Genomic DNA, 24,658 nt, shown 5'->3' on the forward strand with positions numbered 1-24,658 from the left:
AGTTAACAGTTAAAATAATAGCAAATAATGCTAATTCGAGAGTAGTAGAAGAATAAAGTGTCAGAGTGAAGAACAAGTCAGGATGTCCTCCAGCAGGGATATCTTAGGATAATCTGTATAAGCTTTATCAAAAAGGGAAGTTTTAAACCTACAAACTTCCTAGAAATAGCTAGGAAGGAAAAGCCTCAAGTTGCATTTGTGGTACGTCGGAAAAACGACTAACTTCTAATGCAGCAAGTTAGTGTGTTGGCCTAATTATAAGCGAGTGTTGGCATTTGAGGGAGGTCTGGAGAAGGGAATCAGGAAACACTGAAAAGCCTTTTTAAGGCTTTGATTACAAAATGCCATTTACTACATCGCTAGGAATAAAAAAAAAAATAGAAAGGGAGCACTTAGTCTAGGAGTTACGGTAAAGCTTTTTTGATGTAGTTGTGTATTTTCTGAAAATGTCTCTAAATAAAACACTCGAGGTTTAATAATTGCGTGTATTATTTGTAGAATTAAATTAGCAGCTAATCCTGATTAAATGCATCATATTTGTTGTTGGTCCGTCTTGTAGCACAATTGAGGCGGAGGAGGAGGAAAAAAAGAGGAGGTGGGCATCTGGAAGCGCGGTGTCTGCAGCATAATTAAAACATGGCGGAGTCGGAGGAATTTCGACTTAAACGTTTAAAGGTATGAAAATGAAATGATAAGTGATCATCAACAGACAGGTACGGCTAAACGTATTAGTTAGCGCAGTTTCATTTTAACCTTTGTAGTTTAGGTTCAGCTTCCGGTAGAGAGGTGCTCATTTTTGGCTAGCATCGGTTAGCTAGCTACATAGCCCTGCTTAGCATCTTGTTTCAGGAAAAAAAAAATGGAAAACGCAAACAATCACCGCGTTTAGCTGCTATTTCTGTACACCTTTAGGTCCTGTATTAACCCATACGTTTTAGGCTTGCGTTGCAGTTGCCTCCATTTCTTACAAAACACGATCAAGGACTGCTGTGAACAATAAAAATAGCAGATTTTAGTCAGTTTTTTCAAATTCACCGCAGTGACTTCTGAAGGCGTAATATTTCCACCATCTTTTTAAATTGTCCTAAGCAAATGTTGTACGTTTGCGACTATTTATGCATCTGAAAATAAATTAAACGGTGATTAACTACTTATTATTAAAGAGTTGGTGACACGCCTCTTGCACACAACTGGACCATACTAGGCCTGGATCCATGTAATACTAGGGAGGTACCCACAACTAGAGGGTCAGAAATGTACATAAAGGCACCCCCGTTTTAGGGTTACCTTTATGAAGTTACACCTTTACCACATGCTATTTGTAGTTATAAACAAACTTGTAACATAATTCTAGCTGGAGATTTGTTCTCTGTCATTGTCTGGCTTTTTAAAAGTGGTCTACAAATCCTCAGTTTGGTTAAAGTAAAGGCAAAAGCAGTATTGATTGGTACTATCTATGTATTGATTGGCTGCTTATTTGAGATGAAGTTACGGTTGTGATGTAGTTATACCCACTTTGTGCACTATGCTAATACCTCCATGGTACAGCCCCATTATATCCCATTATTATGCTTAATACTTGGTACAGTGTGTCGGGTCTAAAGGTCCTGTCTTGACTCCTCCAAACATTCATTGACCCTGTTAGGATTAGAGAACATCATGAAATGATCAGTTCATGATGAACTAAAGTGGAGACACCACTTTATAGGTGTTTTAGCCAGTCAGCAGTAATTTATTAACATAATTCAGATGAAAAAACTATCTGAGTATCAATTTGGAGGAAACCTTGTTAGTGTACGAGTGATGGAAATTCCTAAGTGCTTATCAGTCATATTGAAAAACTTAAGGGGATTCTTTCCTAATGGATTTTCTTCCGTTCAGCGCGACGAGGAGATGTCCCGAATGTTCGATGAAGTGATGGGGCTGGGAGAATTCGCCGACTCCTCCAGAGGCTCTGTGGGTTCCTCCAAGAGTGGCGGTCAGCCAGAATCAAAGGGACTGGACGAAACTTTAGAACAAGCGGAAAGTCAGCCGCTTGAAGAAGATAGCAACTCTAGCAGACAAGAGAAAAAGACAGATGAGGGGACAGGAGAGACAAGTTTTCCTCCCCTCACTTCATCCTCTTCTGAAAAGCTGTCCTCATTTAATATGGTGAGGAGCGAAAGAGGAGGTGGAGGGAGTGGTGGAGCAGCCTTTGATGATGCACTGGATGGTCTTCCCTCTTATGGGCCTGAGGAGGAGGATGAGGAGGACTGGCACTATGCCCTGCCGATGGGCTCCCTAGAAGATGTTGATGTGGGTAAGGCCAGCAAAATAAGTCAGCTTGGTCAGGAGAACAGTGCGTCTCAGAGCAACCCCTTTGACCAAAAACCTGAAGCTGAAGAGGAGGAGCAAGAGAATGAGGGGAGCACCGAGTCTGCCAACACCTCCCACTCCTCCCAGGATAACACCCCGGAGCACGACAAAGGTAAAAGTCCACAATGTATACTAAGAAGGAGATTAAATACAATGCCCCAACACTCTCTGGAAAAATATATAAACTACTAAAGTACTCTTCATGTCTGGAAATTAGAGTGCGGAAAAACTATTTGTTTTTACAGACTTTATTCACTATCCTATTTTATAAATATAGGTTCCATCCTCTAATCTGCTTGTTTAGCCATTTGTCCATCTATCCACTTGCATCCATTCACACATTTGAGCTCAAAAGTACTCGGCCTACTGACAGATTCAAATCTGAAGAAATCTTTTTCTTTAATTGGAAGCAATCTTAATGTTTTGAAGAAGCCCAGTTGGTTCAAAACCCCGACTTGAATCTGATCAAGAATCTGTTGAGGGATCTAAAGATTAAGGTAATGGATAGGAGGCCTTGCAGCCTCATAGACTCGGAGCTCATTGCTTAAAATTGATTGTTAAAAATACGATAAAAGCTTACCAGCAGCTATAACGTAAATAAAAGATTCATTGGTGATTAATGAGCTGGAGATGAATGATTTTCAACCTGCAAGTTTCTTCAAATGTTAATCAAAACAGAATTTTATTTTTTTTTTATAATTGGCACCCCTTATCTAGTCATATGTCCATCTGTCTGTGTGTCATCAGTACTGCCATGCAGATTCACTTCACTATGTGGATCCTACTTATCTCCTTCCTGTCTCTGGTTTTGGTGCTTCCTCATCAAAATGAAAACAATATATCACTTCCATAAATATATGTAGTGGACTTTAGTATTTAAACTTTAGAAAATGGGCAAAAAAACTCTGGAAATTTGAGTCTGGAAAAGTCATCTTAACACAAACAATGAGCTTAAAACCAAGTAAAAAAAGTTGTTTTGCTTTGTTCCACTGAGCGATTATGTGCTAATAGAGGATAACATACGGAGGGAGTCAGTTATTGCCTGTGGGCTTCTCTTATGTTGCTGGTTATGGTGAAATAATGGTGTGCTATCATCTCTCCTGGTTTACACACACTCTCTCTTTATTGCCAGCTGCTGGGGGCCTGAACCAGACAGAGGAGACGGAAGACAGCCAACAGGAAGAGGTCAGGATTTAAACAAAATTTGGAGTAGTGTCACTTTCAAATTGGCGCCAGTTATCCATAAAAGCTGGGGGGTGTTTTGGTTTGTTTTCAGACGTCAAGGAACACTCAAGGGGAGGATCATAATCCTCCGAAGTCTCCCACGATAAACATTAAGGACGAGCCGATTGATGAAGGCTATGATGCTGCTTTGCTTCCTCAGAACTCAACTAAGCAAATCAAAGAGGAGCTGGAGCAAGAGGTAGGTCGGTGTTGTTATGTAAAACTAAACTAGCTGCAGATTTAGTGAAGTCTCAGTTGAGATTGTTAGGACAGTTCAGTTTAGATTATTTTTTAAAGTGCAGTGGGCCCCCTGTCTATTCATGATTCAGTAGTCACAGATTTTCTGTGGAATGTAACTTAAAAATTATTTACAGAAAATTCTGTTGTTTTTGGTCTTTAAACTACGGTGGCCGACAGGTGCAAATGCGCAGCAAAAGAGAAACATGCAAACAAAAAAAAAAACACGCGCACAAATTAAATGCGGCAAGCAAAAAGCAAATAAAATGCAGCAAACAAAAAGAGAGACGCAAACAAAAAAGAAGACACCCCCGAATGAAATGCAGCAAACAAAAAGAGAGACGCAAACACCCCCGAATGAAATGCAGCAAACAAAAAGAGAGACGCAAACACCCCCGAATGAAATGCAGCAAACAAAAAGTGTTGAAAACGGAAGTGCTCCAGACCACTAGGGGGAGTCAAAGAAAATAGTATTCATTTCTATGGGACCAGATGCAAGATTCTTCTTCTTCTTCTTGGTATTTATTGGCGGTTGGCAACAAACTTACAGTAGCATTACCGCCACTTACCAGTATGGAGTGTGGTTCGAGATGGTCTATAAACTTTCACTTTCTACCTTTTCCCTCCATTAACTCCTGATTAAACATACCCCCACACATACACACCTGCTTATATTATCCAACTTGCTTATAGCTTTATATACCCCTCTTTGATATTCTTTACACACTCACACCCAACTTGCTCTACTCATATCCTATGAAATAGCTTTGTTTTTTTAAGATACCGAATAATTATTTGAATATGTCTACTCCCGAAATCTCTCCTCAAAAATTCTATTAAATTAAACCTTTCTTTAATACCTACACACTCTCTCAGCATGCATCTTCTCTCTTCTTCATACTTACAACACTCTAAAATAACATGCTCTATTGTTTCAGACTTCTCACAATAATCACTTTCCAGATGCAAGATTCAGAGAGATACCTTTACTTTCTTTCAAATTTCTTTCTCTGAATCTTGCATCTGGTCCCATAGAAATGAATACTATTTTCTTTGACTCCCCCTAGTGGTCTGGAGCACTTCCGTTTTCAACACTTTTTGTTTGCTGCATTTCATTCGGGGGTGTTTGCGTCTCTCTTTTTGTTTGCTGCATTTCATTCGGGGGTATTTGCGTCTCTCTTTTTGTTTGCTGCATTTCATTCGGGGGTGTTTGCGTCTCTCTTTTTGTTTGCTGCATTTCATTCGGGGGTGTCTTCTTTTTTGTTTGCGTCTCTCTTTTTGTTTGCTGCATTTTATTCGCTTTTTGCTTGCCGCATTTAATTTGTGCGCGTGTTTTTTTTTTTTTTTGTTTGCATGTTTCTCTTTTGCTGCGCATTTGCACCTGTCGGCCACCGTATTAAACTCTCCTATGAACATATGCACAGCAGTCACCAAACTCTTGCCTTTGAGGGTGAATATTTTGTTATTTTCTGCAGGTCTTGCTCACTATGAAATTGTTTGTTCATTCATGAGTGGAGCTGCATTTCATTTTCTATGTCCTGATGCATAAAACCAAGTAAGAGTATAAAGATGTTGCTTTGTTTTTGTCTTGATGTTTTCAGGAAGAGCTGAGGATCAGCTCTGTCTTCTCTGTAGGAGGAGGAAACACTTTCACGTCTTCTACCAGTGAGTGTCTTTACTGTTTACTTTAAAAATAACGGGGCTGATTATTCAAAAAGACAAGTCTTGAAGAAAAAGGTGGTAAAATAAATTGTTCTCATTAAGATCCCAATCAAACTAAGACTAAAGCTTTTGTTACACTATTTATGTTTTTTGTGGAATACCTTAGCCATGTTGTATTTTTTTTACCATGTTTTACATGATGACGTGTCTATCTTGTGAGTTTAATGGGCAGCAGTTTGGTGCAAGGGCTCTGGGGAGCATCGTCTCTCTTTCTGTTAGTGTCACAGTTTGTCCTTGTGTTGCTGTGACATTGCTGCATATTTGCAGTTGTCACAGGTGGGAATGAAGAAATGGTTCACTCTGCTTTCATTGCAACTCGCCTCAGACAAGCAAAGCCTGTCGTTAGCACAAAACCACAGATGTTCAAGTATAAAAAGATATATTAAAACGCAGGAGTGGAAAAAGCAAATCCTTCAGGTGGGCAGCGGAAGTGCTGAAGGCATCATGAGTTAAATTATTTTGTTTTTCATTTACCCAAGTTATCTTTGTCTGATATGAGAATTTGATGATCAAAACATTTTAGAGGTAATATTTAATGGAAAAATGCCTTTTCTTTTCACTGTACAACAAAACATGCTTCTTAAACAGTTCTTATATTATAGGTCAGACAGTTTTATGTGAATATTCAGCCTCTAATTGACTCCTTTTTTCTTGAATTTCAAAATCTTTTTAAAAAGGAATTGAAGACGCTCTTTAGCCTGTCAAAGCTTCTACATAAACCACTAAAGCTACATTGAAAATTTACAAGTGGAAGCTAGAAGTTTTTTTTTCCACTGTACTTTTTCAGCACAAGTGACTTTGCTTGACTCTTACATTCATGCTTGTATTTCTGAAAATGTTTCAGTTTTCTGTGGCTAATTTGAGAAAAGTTTCAGCATCCTTGGTTGAAATGCGTAATTTATTGTCTAGCACTTTAAATTGAAATTTGTCTTCTTTCTGCGTTATTTCTGTTCTTATCTTAGATCAAGAGTTCTTACTTAAATTTTAAAAACAAAAATTCATTCAGAACCAGTAGTCAGACTCACTGGTTATTAGTAATAAACAGTTACATATTTAGTTTAAAAAATGTATCTCCCGCCCCTCCTTTTTATTAATCCAAGTGCCTCCAGCTGTTCCGGCCCCGACCACGACGCATATTTTAATCCCCACCAGAGGAGCAGTCCTGCAGGCCGTGGCTTCCCTCCCAGTTAGACCAGTAGTTTCAGTCCCGACTCCAATACCCACATTGACCGCATTCCCTCCGCGCCCTCCTCCACCTGCGGTACCTGGGAGTGTTCGCTGCAGCGGCTGTGCCAAGGTAAAGTTTTCCAGGGTTTACACTTTAGGTGATAGATTTTGTTACATCGCTGCTTTTTCTTTATTTATGGTCTGTTTTGTAGATTTGGAGGACATGGGTGTTTATGTCATGCTGTCTTAATATTTTCTAGGTTTTGCTGAAAGGCCAAACAGCTTTCCAAAGAAAAGGCTCAACTCAGCTCTTCTGCTCTACAGTCTGTCTGACGGGCCATCTTCCACCAATCACAAAGGGTCGCGCATGTTTCCAGTGCAACAGGTAGAATTTCCTGTCGGCTGCAACGCATCAAGGCTTTCCATTACTTTTTTTAGCTACCATATGTGGTCACTTTGAAGGTGTCAGTCATGAAATCTACCAGTAACTTTGGGTTTGTAAACTTATAAATCTTCATTTGTTACCAGTAATAGGTGTAGCATAAAAAGAACAATCAGGACATTTCTGAACTTTTCTCAGGATCTCAGATTTATTTGGAATTGACACAAAAATTCACTCAACTAAAGATAATATGGGAAAAATCAACAAGAACTGTCAACCAAGAATTATATTTATTATTCTACTGTCTCATATCTACTTTCTATGGGCAAAATGAATTTACTAGCAAATATTGAGTAACAAGTACTACGCTAATTAAACCCTACAAATTAAGTTTTATTTCACAGGAAATGTTCAAGTCAAAGAGAGACATTTTATGTTTTTACTTTGATTTCCACCTTTAATCTGAGAGGAAACAAAAAGAGTTGACCGTGATTCAGGAACATGAGAATCTTTATTTAACATCTTCATTGATCAGCTTTCAGCACAAAAACTATTACAACAGAAATCCGCCTTGACTGGTCCAAAATTGAGATGCTTTACCTCATTGAGAGACAACTGGACTTCTGTGGCTGAAGTAGAGATCTTCAGTTTGTATCTTGAAGCTTGTGGTTTCTGGGGAGGAGACATAAAGAAGCACTTCTCAACCAATTAGAAGCAAACTTGGTGTCACCTGAGAGCTGTGTCGCGTTGGAGAACCAATGATCTGCATTTATCCTTCCCTCTGCTCTGTTTGCAGGGAGATCCTTCAGCCAAGGGACATGGTCACAGTCCCAGCAGAAAACAGCACATTCATGCACTTTTGTGGCCAGTTCTGTCTGTCTGTATACAGACACAAGAAGAAACAAGGCGAAAAATTTATAATTGATAAACGACCTGAGAGGAAGCCTGAGAAGCCACCCGAAAAACCAGTGGAGCGTCCAGCTGAAAAACCCTTCTGTGGCGTCTGCAAATCCACCAACAAGGCATGATGTTTTAATTTTTTTTTTCACTTTTCTGTTTAGCTGCATGTAAAAACCTTTACATTTGCTTTTGACTATGATGCAAGTCATCTTTAATAAAGGTTTATTGCATGGATTGTGTCCTTGAGATGTCTTTGCCGTTGTTTTTGTCCCTTTTAACTCGAGCTCATTTGGTGTTTTTGTCTTTGATCATTATTTCTGCAGCAGATTGAGCATGAAGTCACCTATCAAGGGAAACTGCACAGACTCTGCAGTGACAACTGCTTCTTAACCTGGCGCAAACAGCGCCAACTTGCCTTGAACTGCTGTGAAGGCTGTGGGCTTTACTGCAGCAGCAAGTCGGGTTCCTGTCACATGCTGACCATTGAAAAGTCTCAGCTCAACTTCTGTAGTTCCACCTGTATTGGTACCTTTAAACAGGTATGTTGCAAGAACTGAAGTAGGTGTTTCCCTTTCTATTGCAGTTTTAGGTTGAATTTCTGTTTTTCTCAAATCAAGTCGGTAGAGACAGAAATTTTATGGTCAGGACTCCCTGAAAAATTGTGAGCAACAATTTATTCCTGCAGAGTTGCAGAAAGACGACAGAGTGTGCCAACTGTCATAAGACCACAGTGGTGTCCTCTACCATCATGGAGCGTGACCACAAGGGTAAAGTTCAACTGTACTGCTCTCCAACATGTGTGGAACAGAGTCGGCCACCCAACCACAGCCTCACAGGTACGATGCCATGGATGTAGCATTGTTAGTTTGGTCCTGCAGACTGAATCTAAAGGTTCAGCATTAAAACATGATAGTTTAGTTTATGTTTAATTCAACTGTTTTTGTAGGTACTCCATTCCCCTGCGGCCTGTGTAAAGTTTCTGCGGTTCCTCAGTATCATCTCGCCATGGTGGATGGCACCATTCGCAGCTTCTGTTCCTTAGCCTGTGTGACCACATTCAGGGTAAAACATCAGCCGTATTATTACAGATTAAATAGATTAAATATGTAGAATTCAAACAATCGACCTATGATTAATTGGTGAATAATGGTTTATTAGATTCAAATGAATTCCAATTGATTAACTAATCAAGGCTGCTACACCTTCTTTTAGTGTTGTAGTTTGCCCGCCATCCAGCAGGGGGCGACACTGGTCCTCCTTAACTGGAGCCAGTTGATGCAGAAACAAAGATGGTGGAGGGATCCCAGAGCAGGAAAGAGAAATGGTCCCAACACAGTGTGGGATGGAAACTGGACTTTATGTGGTTCTGTTTAGAAATATAAACACTCAACAAGTGAAAAATTTAGCCCTTCATCTTATGGAAAGATTCTATTGATACAAGAGAAAACTCAGGTTTTTAAGAAAATGGAAACTTATCAGTTAATCGTTAGTCGATCAATAACTCATTAACTGATCACTTGCATCCCTATATATATATATCATGTTTAATTATGTTCTTCCTTATGAATTTTTTGTACAATTATTTTGCAGAAATCTCCTCCCACATCTCAGCCTGATCTTACCAATGGAACCTCGTCTCTCAGGGACCTTCCCAATAAGGATGCTCCAAAGCCGGGACCCTCCACCGCAGCCAATGGGGTAACCGGAGCCACCTCTGTCCCCCCCATTCCTCAGGATTACTCATCTTCAGTCCCATACCCAGGACACCACCCCAGTTACACGTCGGTACCCCCTCTAGTGCCTCCGCATTCGGCCGTGTCCACTCCTACTCTTCCTGGACAAGCCCACGCCAGATCCCCCCTAGAACAGCCTGTCAAACCGCTGGAGGACGGGCTGAGTGATGCCATCGCTCTGACCTGCTATCAGTGTAGCAAACAGTTCAGCAACAAGCCGCTGCTAATCACCCACCAGGTGGGAAATTTGAGTCACTCTCTTAACTTTGTTCTATCAATATGTGAAACCCTGCTGACAAACATTCATGCCTCTTATGTCGGATTTTTGTCCGCCTACAGGGTCGTATTTTGTTGTTATGCAGTAAATCGTGCTGTGATCAGTACAACACCCAGAAAAATGTCCTCTCTGTGTGCGACTACTGTAAAGAAGAAAAGGTCCTTTATGAAGTCACCAGCTTCAGTCACCAGGACGTGTTCTTTTGCAGTGAATGTACGTTAAAAGATCATGTTTTATTTTCTGCTTATGCAAAAGATGTACTTCACTAAACATCCTACAAAAATAAACACTGGAAAATATTTATAATATAAAATGTAGAGTACCAATTACTCTACCAATCAGAATTTTGTGGCTGATTTTGATCTGTGTTTTAGCGTCTTATATTAGAGAATTTTGCAGCTACAACGGCAAATATTATAAATACTAATACTAACTAAATGCATTTCTTAATTTCCTATGATGCAAAGTCAAATTTACTGATATTTATCTATGCTCTTGTGTAACAAATGGGAGAAAATAGTATTAAAAAACTGACAGTATAATTGTAGATGTTGTTTTTATCATTAATTCAAATTTATCAAGACAATTAATCAAAGTTCTTATCAGAAAAAATTCACAATAAATAAAAAGACAATAAATGCACAGATCAATTAAGGACAAAATCAATACATTCCTCCTCCTTTTTTATAATCTCTGGCTTTTGCAAGCTTACATTTTTACAAAGTCGTCAATAAAAAGATCTGCCTGAATCTGTTTGTTTATACTGTAATATGGTGTTTAGAGATACGGAAATCTCTGAAGGTTTGAATCTGGAAAAGTATAGAATTTTGATCTAAATAAAGTGAATCCTCAAGTCAAGTCAGCTGCAGCAGGTTTAACAGATTCATTGACAAGTTTCGGATTGTTAATCTTGTTAAAACGGCGTTTCCTTCTTTTGCCCCAGACTGTAAGCAGTTCTTCAAACAGGAACGCGCCCTGCGCCCTTGCTCCTACTGCTGTGGCCTTGGCCAGAAGATGATGCTCAGTCACTATGGAGGGAAGATCGAGGAGTTCTGCAAACCTCACTGCATGTCGCAGTACACGGTGCTCTACTATGGAGTAAGTATAGGACAGACGTCCCACAACAATGTGTTCATACAGCAAGTAACAAAAAAAAAAAAACATTGAGGCAGCTCATGCCCAAAAAAGGAAACAAAAACTTGTCTTAAAGAAGTAGAATCTCCTGTTATCCATTGTGGATATTTTACCTTTCAGGAACATCAAGGATGTAAAAAAAATATGTAAATATTAGGGTAGAAAATCTATATTCTTTCTTTTTAGGTTGATTTCTTCTTTCCCTCCTCTGATTAGAGTGTGTATAAACAAAATCGTTATTCCTCCCTTGGAGATTTCAGTAAAAACTTCATACTCACGTGTAAATATTCTGAATAAGAGCCCTTATCAGAAACAGGAAGGAAGGTCAGACTCTTTACACCAAGCAGCACGAGGATTCAATTTGGTCATTTTTTCTATTTTTTTATTGTGTCTATTTCTTTAGCTGTATCACTTACAAATTATCAGCTTATTTATATCACATAAATTCACAAGAAATGTCTTCTTAGAGCAATTTCAAGAAAAACTGGTTGAATTAATTTCCAAATATACAAAAATGCTATTAATCTTAATCCTAGCAACCGTTTAAAGTCATGTACACAGTCCAATCTGATCATAAATGTAATATTGTTTAGAATAATGTGTACAATGTTAATAGTTTTTTAATTATGACACTTAATGGTAATTTGTAACAATACTCTAGTTGGAAGAAAATGTGTGTAATTTATAAACTTTGCCATCTGTCATATTCATGTTTTTCACAGTGAAACAGAACAAATAAGGTTATTATTATTCTGTGATTCATATTTGGTTCATTTTCAGGTATTTCTGCAGCGCTGGAAAAATTCATTTGTAAAATAAATCAATTTGTATGCTTTGAGTGAGAATTTGACATTTTTTGTAGTTATACATCAGATCTGAAAAGCATGAACTTCCTCCACAGAGCATGTGTAGATTTGGAGCTCTGGGTCAGGGTCTGTTGGCTCCCCTCGGTTTAGATCCCAGTGTGATCAAATCTGATGTTTTATTCCCTCACTGTTCCTCTGCCCAGATGGGTCGGTGCGACAGCTGCAGGAAGCAGGGCTACATGAGTGAGAAACTGCAGTGCCTGGGTTCAGTCTGCAACTTCTGCAACATGGCCTGCCTGCTGCAGTACTGCTGCCTTCATTTTGAGGCGAGCCAACACACCAGCAACGGCATGGCCTCTGCCCCGCCACTGCCATCCGGTAACAAGTTATTTAAAATCAAAGTTTCTTATCCAGTTGTCTGTTGCTTCAGTAAGACAATCTTTCAATTTAAATGTTTGTCCAGCTCCAGCGCAGCCTCATCACCCCTCGAAGATGAATCCTGTCATTGCAGATGTTGTCTCTTTAGCCAACGGCTCGGCCTCCCAGCCCAGCGGATCGGCAGGTACAGCGCTGACCGGTTAGTTTCTACCACTTACATCCTGAAATTTTCTAAGTCCATTTTTTTTTTACTTTATTTGTTTGACTTTATTTATTTTCTGCATCTTAAGTTTGCATAGCTAGTCCAGAAAACATGTTGAAACTCTTAATTCAGCTTCACTTTTTTCCCTAGAAAATTACACAAGTCTTGTTCTTCTGCAGTATTTTACTATGTTTTTACTTTATTTCTTTTTTGTTCTTCCCCTTTATAAAGTATTTTTGGGGCCTGCCATAGCAATGCATAGGAAAGCAAAGCAAGGCATTTCAATGCCTCCATGCAATGCATGGAAGGCACCTATTATTCTACACCTCAAAATAACTGTCACTTTCTTTCACCATTAAGTTCATTCTTTATTGTTCCATTTTGTTAAACTGGTTTTATTTGTTTATTTGTTTTTATCCCATTGTCAGTTGTGTTTTCCCCTTTAAAACTCTTCCACACACAGACGTTTGAACTAATTTAGGCCTTCTGATATAGCTGTTTAATTTTAGTTTTTGTCGTGTTTCTCATTTTGTTTTTATCCCGATTTTGCAGGAGAGCTCCCATCCTCCAGCATAGATGGAAAGAACCTTGATCATGTATGAACATTTCTTTTTAAAATACAGTTCAAACTGAATATATATTAAATATCATTTAAACAAGATTTTAAAAAGCATTTTTGTCCTTTTTAAACTGCTGAGGTTCTAACTGTTATTTACCTGATTAGAGAAAACATATTTATAGGAAATAATCAGACCAAATCTGTGACGCCCGCAGGCCAGTACTCAGACTGACGCCATGCGAGCGCCCGCGCCCCGTCGCCGTCAGATGAAAAACAAATCTGTTCTGTGCCGACCTTTCACCATGGACCAGGAAATCATGTGCCAGCTGCCTTCACCTTCCCCTGAACCAGAAGGTAACTACATGAAACCCCTTTCACTGTTTTAGGCTTGCTGCAAGCTAGAATGCTGCAAAGGAGACTAATGTGCTCCTAAGGACTTTAGTGGCTACCTTTTATTTTATTTATAGTCTTATGCAGCTAGCAAATGAAACATGCCAATGTTAACACTTTTGCATGTCAATATGTAACTATGAGCAACGTAATGGAATATATGAGGGGATGAATTTCTGCTGTTTCACATCTAAACATGGCTTTTGAACAGTCGCCAAAGAAAGAAGTCCTGCAATCTATTCTGAATGAACACTCGGCTTTACACTCATTTTACAGTGTGGGTATATAGTAGGTCTAATATGAAATGTTTAGTTTGTATATGTTGAGAAATTTACAAACTACAAACATTCTCATTTTCTCATTTTTATCACCTGAAGTGAGATTTTGCGGAGTAGTTCTTAGTAGTCAATATTCTTTCTCTATACAGCAGTCAGTGATCTCAGTGAGGAGGAGATACAAATTACAATATACAAATAGGAAATTTGTACTTTTGTGTTAAAAATGTATTACAGTTTAAAATAAATTGAATTAAATGTTTGTTTGTTTTTTCCCAACTGTGTGAATTCCTTCTTGATTTTCTAAACTCAGGTCATTCTGACTGCTGTGTAAAAACTTGTTTAAAATTTTAAAGAAGTTTTTTTTAATAGAGAATCATCTGGACTAATATCCCTAAAACAAGCTTTTGTCACATCTTAGATGTTTTATTGAATGTTCTTCTTCTGGGATTCATTTAAATAGTTTTCTTAACAATTGCACCAGCTCTGCTAGATAGCTCCTCGCAGTCCGACCAACCATCCAGATCGCCGCCGCGGTCTCCGAAAATCCAGGAGGAAACTGAGCCGAGCAACCTCACGCCAGCTCGACTAACCGGGCGCCATTTCCTGGGTAGAAAAGAGACGGATTCCAGCTGCAAGGTGTGCTCCCAGAGGAGGAAGAGGAAGCTGGATGAAGGCGAGGCTGGACAGAAGAAGCGAAAGATGGAGGATGGTGACGATGAGCCAGAGAAGGAGCAGGAAATTTCTGTCAGCAAGGAGAAAAATGAGGAGGAAGAGAAGGATGTGGAGTCTGAAATAGAGTGTGGCACAATGAAGAGACAGACACCGTTTTACTGTAAGACATGTACTGAGGAGCCCAGCCTCTGTCCTGTGCCTTGTTTTGAACTTTACCACACAAAACTTAACTACGAAGCACCAGGTGAGCCTCTCGAGTAACAGAAACACTTTAATTCATACCAATAAACCTGTTTTTATGCTTACTGATGCAGTTTAATGTTTATATGCTGTCTTTAGTTGTTGAAGTACATGTTGACTTCTTTTGAGGGTCGAGTTTGTCACCCGGTTTTTCTCTCTCCAGCTTCCTGATCTGCTGTTTTGAGAAGCCATCTCCCATCTCTGGCTGCAGACACAGACAAAAAACAAACTGCAGCCTAAAAATCTTCCTGTTCAGTCTCACACTACGCAGTCTGTGCTAATCCCAAACCATGCTGGGAGCATCTCTCACTAAATTGAAAAACTGATCTTGTATTTTCTTTGTAATTACAGGGTTCCTACAATGTTGAAAAGTATAGATTGGAATTTAAAACCTTGATTGATGTGGACAAAATAAAATTGTAGACATTTTGTGGGGGGGGAAAAGAAAAGTGTTTGCAGACTCCTCTCCATATACTGTCTCATAAAAATCTGACTTTGCCCAACAAATTTACTCATAAAAAGTAGAGTAATTATTAAACCGATCACACATAATGGAAGTTTTGAAGTTATTAACGGATGTGAACTACTTTAAATCATTTTGGTAGGATTTGTCTCAGCGTCATGGGCTCGTTGTCTATTGATTATCAAAAAAAATTCTTCATATAACATAGGGATTGCACCTCAAAGAAGTAGTTATTTTTTGATTCATTATTGTCACAACTCTTGGGTATAATTAAGGGGAAAAAAATCATTGGTCTTTGATGGATATTTTCAACATGAATAAGCAAGATAATAAGCAAATATCTCCAAAGTTGGTGGTTTGATGTGTCGAGATAGTGAGATGTTATTTAATTTAAAAAAAAAAAAAAAAAAGGCTTACTCATGTTCTCTTAAGAATGAGACTGGCTGTATTTGCCAGAAAGTTTGGGCATTGAATTTGAGATAAAGATGCAACAAAACAGTCAGAGACCTCAACTCAGGTTAATTTAACTGTTCTCTCTACAAAACGACTGAAGATAAGATAATGAAACATTTTGCTGCAAATGTTTCAAGATCTTGCTATTTTGAGATAATATAATAAAACCTTTTGCGTGACAAACTGGGCAAAAATATTAAGATAAGATAAATCTTTATTGTCATTGTCACAAGGACAACGAAATCTAAAAAATGGAAAATGTTTGCATGAGATCCAAACCATTTTATTCCTAGATAATGATTTAATTATCAAGATACGTAAATAATTCAGTTTAAATTTAACTTGAGATCTGGCACAACAAACATAGTAATCCTGATCAAAATATTGACCCATTGTAAAGGTAAAGTTCATATCCTGAGGTAATGAAAAATAGAAACTTTTTGCAGCAAAAACTTTTGGGTTCTGTTATTTCAAGATGATTTTATGACAATTTTGCTACAACAAAACAATCTTGAGATTTCAGTTAATATCCTAATTGAACAATTATTACTATATAATAAGCTTCTCATTAAATTTCTAAATCATTTGCCAGGGAAGGTTTACATGATGTCATCTAAAGATAATATCAAAAAAGCATAAAATGATCTTCAGGTCTTATCGCGAGACACTGAAACCTTTGTCAGCAAGTGGTTAGATATTTCTAGATAATGTAATGAGAACAAATAAATACACCAGTAATAAAATAATAATCCATCTGAACTATTTTGTTTTGTGAATTTTATGGACAGTCATATCTTAGAAACTTACATGATGTGAATAACGACGACCTAATTAAGCTTTTGTCACTACAAAACAAACTAGGGGTTTTATTTATATTAAAATTATTCACATGAATGAGCTCAACATTGTATTCTGATACAAAGAACTTATCAGCTGAACATAATTATCTTGAGCTCTCATCTTAAGACGGCAAGCTAATCAAACTTTTAATCAGTACCAAACACTTCAGGTTTTATCTCAATATGAGATGTTTTGAAACTCCAGAAGTCATTTTCTCAAGATAAAAATTGGTCTCTAGACAAATAAAAAATAATTTCCATTCATATAATTTGGGGGTTTAAGATATCTGCTGAAAATAAGTGTACACAGGAACATTTGTTCAGCTTTGTCAGTCAAAAATTGCTTTTTCTAAATTAAAGAAATCGATTTTTCCACACAGATTTGAAACCTTTATTGTTCTTTCACTGCACACTGCCAATAAACCTGAAACTAAATGTTTCACAAAATCCCAACATTTGTATTTATTTGTATTTGTAAGTCATGTAGGAACCCTGTATATTATCTTAAGTTAGCAGTATTTAGTTTCCACAGGATTTCTGTGATTTGCTGTAGTACTAAAGTTCTTCTTTGTGTTAATGTTGCTTTTACTGGTTGAGGATGAAATACTTGAAGGGCTTCTCGGATTCTCGGAGCCTACTGTAAGATCTAATAAACTATTACCTCATTAATATATGTGTCAGAACACATCAACATGTCATTAAAGTTACAGTGCATTGTCAACTTTTACTCATCACATTTCATCCTTTTACAGCATGTTTTTTTTATTTAAACATTTCCTCTGAAGAACAAGTGCAAAACTGTTCATCTTTTTATTAGTCATTTTCTTTTTTTTTTTCCACCTCATTTGCTTTGTGCCATGTTTATTTTCTAATCGATATTTCAGTATTAAATTGGTTTCCTTTCATTAAAACACTAATTTATGGTGAACTTCTAGAGAAAATGACATTTATGGATTTGTGGATGCAAGCTTTTTAATCCATCATCATCTGTTCAGTTATGAATGAATTCAACTAGATGTCTTTAAACATCACATTGAGCGTTTAAATCAGAATAAAACACTGTTGCCAGGATAATGTGACTTGAGCTGGAAGCAAGCAGTGTGAAGTTTTGTATCACACACAGACTGTAACCTGCAATTTTGAATCGCCTGTTCTGCTGATCCGTTTTTGTTGTTACTCTAAGACTGTTGAAGTTACAGTGACGTCCTTGCAACACTTCACTGATGCATCAGAGTCGATTCCAGCTTTGTTTTACAACGGTAAAGTTTACTTTGGACATTAAATCTTTGTCTGATTAGGATTTTTACCAAGTGAATTTTAAGTAAGTGGTCTTGTTATAAGAAAACAGTCTCAATAAATGGTTTTTGAAAAGAAAAAAAAGACTTCTCAGTTCTCTGTTTTTTTTATCCGATTACACTTGTTGGATGATCCACAGAAGATATTTGTTATTCTCAGTTATGTTGTGGCATGCTATCATCAAATAGTCAAAGGTTAGTTTTACTTTTAGGACCTCTGACCTACAGAAATTTCTGGATGTTGCGCAGCAGATACGTGTATAAATGTCGACATCTGCTGGCTAAATATTAGAATTGCACTTTGGTTTATCGAAGGGAACTTTAAGCTATGTAGAAATAAAAAGCCGCCAATGGTGTGCAACATTATGTAATAATCTAAAACAGAGTAATACCATCTTAAGTTTATAAAAAATATGTTTTCATAAAGCTTTATTGGTCAAAAGAATAATACAAAATAGAGAAATCTATATTCGTTTGGTTTAATTTAGAAAAAACTGCTTTGCAGCGTTTTAAACAATATATAAAAGGATTGGGTTTTTTTTTAAAAAAAATCTGAAACTGGCCCTCGTACTAAAAAAAATTATATTGCATCAGTTTCTTGTGATGATTTCCATTGGCACACAAATTGTAACTACTTTGTCTTTAACGAGTTTCCTGGTTTACCTCCAAAGTCCTAAGTTTTACTGTAACAATTAATTAAAATTAATTAAGGCTTCTCTTATAGCTTTTATCCATATTGCTTTAGGATCACAGTTCCCTGATAGATCAGGGATCTACAACCTCCACCTTTTTGTTGTTTCATTCTTTTGTATTTTTCAACCATAAAAAATCATAGATCTGTGAATTTGGTCTAGAACCGCTACTGTTCCTTACAATATGCTAAAAATAAATGTATTCCAAAATATTTTGTTGTATTGCAAGTGTTTATTTTAGATTAAGATTATATCAATAAACACAAGAAACTCTAACCTTCCTCTTTCTCCCTTTACTCATTATTATCTCCGCTGCAGACAGGGAGGAAAACATGAAGGTGTTCATGGTTCCAGTACCAGTACCAGTACCAGTCTTTGTCCCAGTGCCTATGAACATGTACTCCCAGCACACGCCTGTTGCCATGGTGGTACCCATGCCGGTATGTGCCAGTTCACTTTGTATGAAATGGGAATAACTGGTTACACTGGGAGTCGCTGGAACTGAATCTGTTTTCCAGATTCCAGTGCCGATTGTTGTCAAGCCTCAGACCAAGGATGTGAAAGATGCAGCTGTCCAGATGGAGAAACTTGATGAAGAGGAGGAAGAAAAAAAAAAAAGATATTCTTCCAGTATAGGTAACGATTTCAGAAGAAACAAAATCCCTATTGGAATCAGTTATGATCATCAGGAGGATTTAAATTGTTTCTTCTACAATAAATCATTTTAATTTGGACGTCTTAAAATGAAGCAAAAAAAAACAATCGAGCCAAAGCCCCTGTCAAAATAAAATCTAAACCGCCTTGCCTTACTCCTGATATTTTCATTTAGTCAACAAAGTTGCAGGAAACCAGCAATCGACTCATGGGCCTCTGCTTTAATGAAATAAACATAAAATCTTTTACGATGCCTTCAAAGTCCTGGTACTTTTTACACTGTTTCTAATGTTATAACTTTATACTTTAATGCCTTTATTATGCAAATATCATCAAGTGAACTCCAGGGAGGCAAATAAGTTTAAGTGATTTGAAAAACAGGCATGCTTTAGACAATTAGCTGAAAGATTACCTGATGTACTTTATTACTCCTAAAATTTCTTCTTTGTTTCGCTAACTGAGCTTTCACTACATGATTTCCCAGTGATGTGAGCAACAAGGAGAGATGATGAGTGAAAAAGTCAACTTTAATAGAAAATTTGGCTATCTGTAAGGAAACTTTAAACTATGAGCAGTTTTGTTACTATATAAAACCAGGAAGAAGTTTTATCTAAGATGTTTTGCTTCAGACTCTTCAGTCGTGATTTAGGTTCAGGACTAAAATCTTCTTCTTTCTTCTGCTTCTTGGGTTTGTGTGTTCTTTGCTGTAGATCAGTGCAGTTCTGGGGATGTTAAGACTGAAGTCGTCAGTCCCACAAAGCAAAATGAAGAGATAGCAGCTCAGACTGACCTGCTTCAGACTGAAAACTCAGAGAGAAGCACAGAAGCACCAGATCATGAGACTGATGACCAACCAGAGACGGGGACGGCTGTCATCAATCATCCTCCCAGCAGCAGAAGCAAAGATCAGCCTCCTTCCTCTCCTGTGATGGATCTGGAAGCTGACCTCCAGCCTGGTGCGCTGTCATTTATGGTTTATTTATGGTTATAAGAAATATAACTGATTCAGCTGTATAAACACCGACGCTGAGAGTTTTTTTTTATATTTGTTTTGACAGAATTGTTGAATCAGAACTCGTCTGTTCAACAGCGAGGAGTTAAGAGACGCAGAGAAGGTTCCTACGGCAGGAAACGGGTACAACACTTTCTGACAGACCAGCCTTGTAAAATTTAAAGATAAGAGAAGCTCAAGTCAAACGAGGCCAGGACAAAACTCAAAAGTTAAAGTATTTTTTTAAGAATATAAAAGTAAAGCAAAATTAGACGGTTTTAAGTAGTTTTAGTGATTATAGTTAATCCTTATAGTTTTCTCAGAAGCATAGTTTTGCAACTTTGCTTCTGAGGACAATATTACAAATACAGTGACAATATGTACTTCAGCCAGTAATTATTTTTGGTTATTTAGTACTTAGTACTATTGCTATTTGCTTTGTGAATCACAGAGAGCAAAGATGTGCAACAAGCAGAGCTGATGCTAGATTTTGCAAAAATGTAGTTGGTCAGGATTAAAGATTTCTGCAGCGTTCACTAAAATAATTTATATAGTCCTTTCTCTGTTGAGCTTCTTATGTTACATATAAATAGTGAAATCTCATTATACAACCTTTATTCAAACTATTTGATTTGATTTTTTGGGTAGACTGTACCAAAAGCAACAACAAAAAAAGCATCCAAACTGATCTTGTTTTACTTTTGCAAACTAAGTAAATGTAGCAGAAGTTAAAACTTGTGCTTCAAATAGCCTGTATTCACTGTTAAATACAGATTATTTAGTATATTTAGTGTATTAATTATTAAATACAGATTATTTCACAAGTTGGTGAAAGTAGAAATATGTCCTTTTAATGCTTTATTTGAGTAGAACTGCAGGGTATTTGTCTTATTTTTGTTATCTGTTAATATTTTAAGTGGGTTTATCATTCTGAGATGCATTTCATTATTTCAGAGGGTTGTTTTGAACTAAAGCTCTCACCATCTGTCCATCCAGGGTCGCAGGCGAACTGGTTCTGCTGATCGAAGTGTTTCAGGAACACCTGCCTCCTCCAAGCTGAACCATCTGTACGGGGTCAAAGCCTGGACGAGCTGGATCCAACAAAGCAACAAGCAGCCAACAGAATGTGAGGCAACGTCGTCGTTCATTTCCTTGAATTTCTCCAAACTGCTCCCATAAACATTTTATTCTTTTGCCTCCACAGCCAGTCGAGTAGTTTTCAAAGAGGACATCGTTCAGTGCAGCTCCGCTGAGCTGGGCTTCGCTCTGACCCGCTTCATCAGAGAGGTCCGGCGGCCGAACGGAGAGCCCTACAGCCCGGACAGCATCTTCTACCTCTGTCTGGGAATCCAACAGGTGCACAAACATCACCCTGGTTTCCAGTTTGGTTTATTCAGAGTTTTCTGATCTAGTTTGTCTTCTCTGTGAACAGCATCTGTTCCTGCGGGGGCGGATAGAAAACATTTTCACAGATGAGGTTTACAGTCAGTTTGGCAGCGAGCTCAGCAGGATGCTTCAACTTTGGAAACCAAAGCTGCAACCAAGTGGTACATCACTGAAGTCAAGCTTTCAGTTGGCCATCTTAACTCAATCAGAACTCAAGTTTTTCCTGATTTTCCCAACATTCCCATTTCCTCCCTCAGGTGGGATCGTTCCCTCTCGCATCGAGGAGTCTTACCTGTGGGAGTGCAAGCAGCTGGGTGCCTATTCACCCATAGTGCTGCTCAACACGCTGCTCTTCTTCTGCACCAAGCACCTCCACCTCACCACGCTGGCAGAGCACCAACGTCTGTCTTTCTCCAACTTCACCCGGCGCTACAAACCCCAAGGCACAGCCGGAAATGTTTACCTCCAGTACGAGAGAAACAGCACAGGGACATCTGGCTCTGAGCAGAAAGGTGGCGCCTCGAAAAGCAACTTTTTGTGGCTTTTTCAAATTATTTCTTATAGCTGAAACTAATCCAGTCCTTTATATTAACTCACTGCAGCTCTAAAATGTATCTCCCCCTTTACATGTTACAACATTTACCTTTGTGAGGCCAAGAACATCAGCAAGAGTGTAGCTTCAAACACAGCATGTGTGCAAGATAAAATAAGTACCGACTCCTGCTCTCCTCCATCATTCTGTTGTTTTTGAAGTGAACCTGTCAATGAGGAAGGGTGGACAGTCAAAGAGCTTTCCAAAAGTATTCATGAACCTTAAACCTTTGTCTCATTCTTCCACATTCCAGCCCAAAACTTTACTGTATTTAATTGAGATTTGAAATGATATACCAACACGAGGTAATGGCTCACAAGTGAAGTGGAGGGAAAATTAATTTTTAAACTGGTCATGATCAATAATTAGAAATAGATTTTGACAGATATATTTATAATTTTCCTCTGTTAGCTAAACACTTGCTGTCTAGTAGATGATTAACTGTCTACACATCTGTTAGGTCCTGTCTCAGGCCTTTGTTGGATTAGTTTTCCTGGGTATTTAACTTTTAGATACTCGTTCCTGCTGGTTTTCAGTCATGTTCTTCACAAATTTGACATATTCCAGGTTTTGGTTCAAAGGATGGGATCAAAAATGTGTTACGATGCCAAGAAAATATCCTTTAGAAAGACTAGTGGGCCTAGGGTACTTTTACAGAGAGAAAGTCTGCCTGCTTGGAAAAATAAGAAATAACTTCGAATGTATTTTAAAATGTGACATACCTCATCTTGCTTCCAGAGCATCAGATAGGGAGCAACGGAGAGATGTGGGAAAACGCAGCCAACCCCCTGCAGTGTCCCGTCCGACTCTATGAGTTCTACCTCTCTAGATGGTGAGTCCCCACAGAGGCACACAGACACACCTGCTTCTGTTTAAAGACAATACATCTTAGGTTTGTCGTCTTGACCTCCTACAGCCCAGAGTCTGTGAAGAATCAAAGCAGCATGTTTTACCTCTGGCCTCAAAGGAACATCCACACATGCAGGTCAAGGTGAGAAAATTGTCTTTTATTTCCCTCTGCAGACAAGAAACTAAACACAAACGCGAAGGTTCCTCTGATGTCAAACCCTGGGAGAGAAGTATTTCTATAACTTCTGCCTTATTTGATCTAATGTACCGTTGTCTTTAGTATTTTGAAGAGTAGACAAAAAAGAAGCACTGTTTTACATCACATTTATACCCCAGGAAAATGAGAAGTCATGCATCACTCGCTAAAACTTTTTAGACTCTCATATATGCTTACAAATGTAAAAATAGCTTTAGTCAGTTGAGAAATGTCATGTAGCATACAACTGCTTCTTTAGAAAAATCAAACACTCCCAGGTTACGTATTGAGAAGCAGTTGGTGAAATGTTCCCAGACGGTTTGATCATACTAGAAGGTTTAAAAGAAAGTGTTTTTTTTTATTTTTTTATTATTACGGTAATAACTCCTGCATCTGTCATCAGCAGCTCCTACTGGTACTCGTCCCAGCCGCTGGACGCCTCCACCCTCCAGAGCATGCTCACTCGCATCTTGGCAGTCAGGGAGGTTCAGCAGGAACACGAGCGATCAGCTGCAGCTGAGGGACTCTCTCAGTCGTCCGTGTGACAGAAGAGACCAACATTTTAAGTGTGTTTTGCTGTTATTCCACTGTTTGGATGTTTTATTTTTAGACTATATATATATGATGAAAAGCTGTTGGCTCTCTTTGTTTCAGTGCTTTCTCTGGAGAAACTTTGAATCTTCCCCAAGGACACTCGTTATTTTAAATGTTATCAATTCCTGATATGATTTAGCACATAGAAGATAAACATGTCAGGGTAAACCCTAACCCCTAACCCTAACCCTATCTGGGCAACACTTTCTCTTAGTGCCTCTTTTTCATTCTCATATCCTATTTTGTTCTATTTTAAGCTCCTTGTGGCCTTTCATAACTACCGTTGTTAATTGGCTGTTTTAGTTGACTGTGTACTTTTATTTACAAGATTTAGTTCGGTTACAACATTGAGCTGTTTCCATTTTTATATTCAACATGCAATGTTCAGTTCCTTTTCATGAATCCCAGATGTGCACTTGTCCTGTAAATGTTTCTGTCATCAAATGTTATTGCATCTGTATGAGAACTCATTACAACTGAAGCCCCAAAGAGTTTAATTTGTTTCAGACACAGAAAGCTGTGTTGTTAAGAAATAACAAAAAATGCTAACAGATTACAATCAATTTCTGTGGCTAGTTCCAACACTGCATAAAAATATTAAAGAACTGTTTAAAGATAATCTGTGTGTTTTGAACCTTTAAGCTAATTAACCAGGGAATTTGTGCTTTCACCCTTTTTGATGGATTGACTAATAATTTGATAAGCAAACTGGTGTCTTCAGTGCTGAATTTGCTGTCCACATGATGAACACAGAACATATATTCAGGCCTCACTTCTTGGAAATACATACATTATATTTACTCTTAAGAATCTAGAGGGTTCCTACTTTTTTTTTTTCCAATTCAAAATTCAACAATTTTTCAGATGGGTTTCCAGTGCAGTAAGTAAATTTTCTGAAGAACAAATACAAGATCTTATTATGAATTTAAAAATCTAGATATAGCAGGAACATGGATGGCTATAGGATTGCAAACTAAAAATCTGTCCACCACATGTCT

General features: G+C 38.0%; 1 protein-coding gene across 1 annotated transcript; it reads left to right on the forward strand.

Annotated features, from left to right (window-relative positions):
- The first annotated feature begins 429 nt into the window (after positions 1 to 429).
- LOC116708842 (zinc finger MYM-type protein 4-like) lies at positions 430 to 24,584 on the forward strand. The gene is given in 30 exon segments (XM_032546902.1): positions 430 to 675; positions 1,882 to 2,467; positions 3,488 to 3,540; positions 3,632 to 3,778; positions 5,418 to 5,481; positions 6,639 to 6,835; positions 6,966 to 7,090; positions 7,884 to 8,109; positions 8,314 to 8,526; positions 8,673 to 8,823; positions 8,934 to 9,049; positions 9,578 to 9,958; positions 10,060 to 10,210; positions 10,941 to 11,095; positions 12,141 to 12,315; positions 12,401 to 12,514; positions 13,070 to 13,113; positions 13,292 to 13,430; positions 18,717 to 18,838; positions 18,917 to 19,034; positions 19,763 to 20,008; positions 20,111 to 20,187; positions 21,040 to 21,169; positions 21,248 to 21,399; positions 21,476 to 21,602; positions 21,605 to 21,659; positions 21,661 to 21,941; positions 22,760 to 22,853; positions 22,938 to 23,012; positions 23,470 to 24,584. Coding segments are annotated over 30 exon segments (4,695 nt in total). The 5' UTR covers positions 430 to 636; the 3' UTR covers positions 23,612 to 24,584.
- Positions 24,585 to 24,658: the final 74 nt, after the last annotated feature.

This window comes from Xiphophorus hellerii, chromosome 19, assembly GCF_003331165.1.
Source record: "Xiphophorus hellerii strain 12219 chromosome 19, Xiphophorus_hellerii-4.1, whole genome shotgun sequence".
In the NCBI taxonomy this organism is placed as follows: domain Eukaryota; kingdom Metazoa; phylum Chordata; class Actinopteri; order Cyprinodontiformes; family Poeciliidae; genus Xiphophorus; species Xiphophorus hellerii.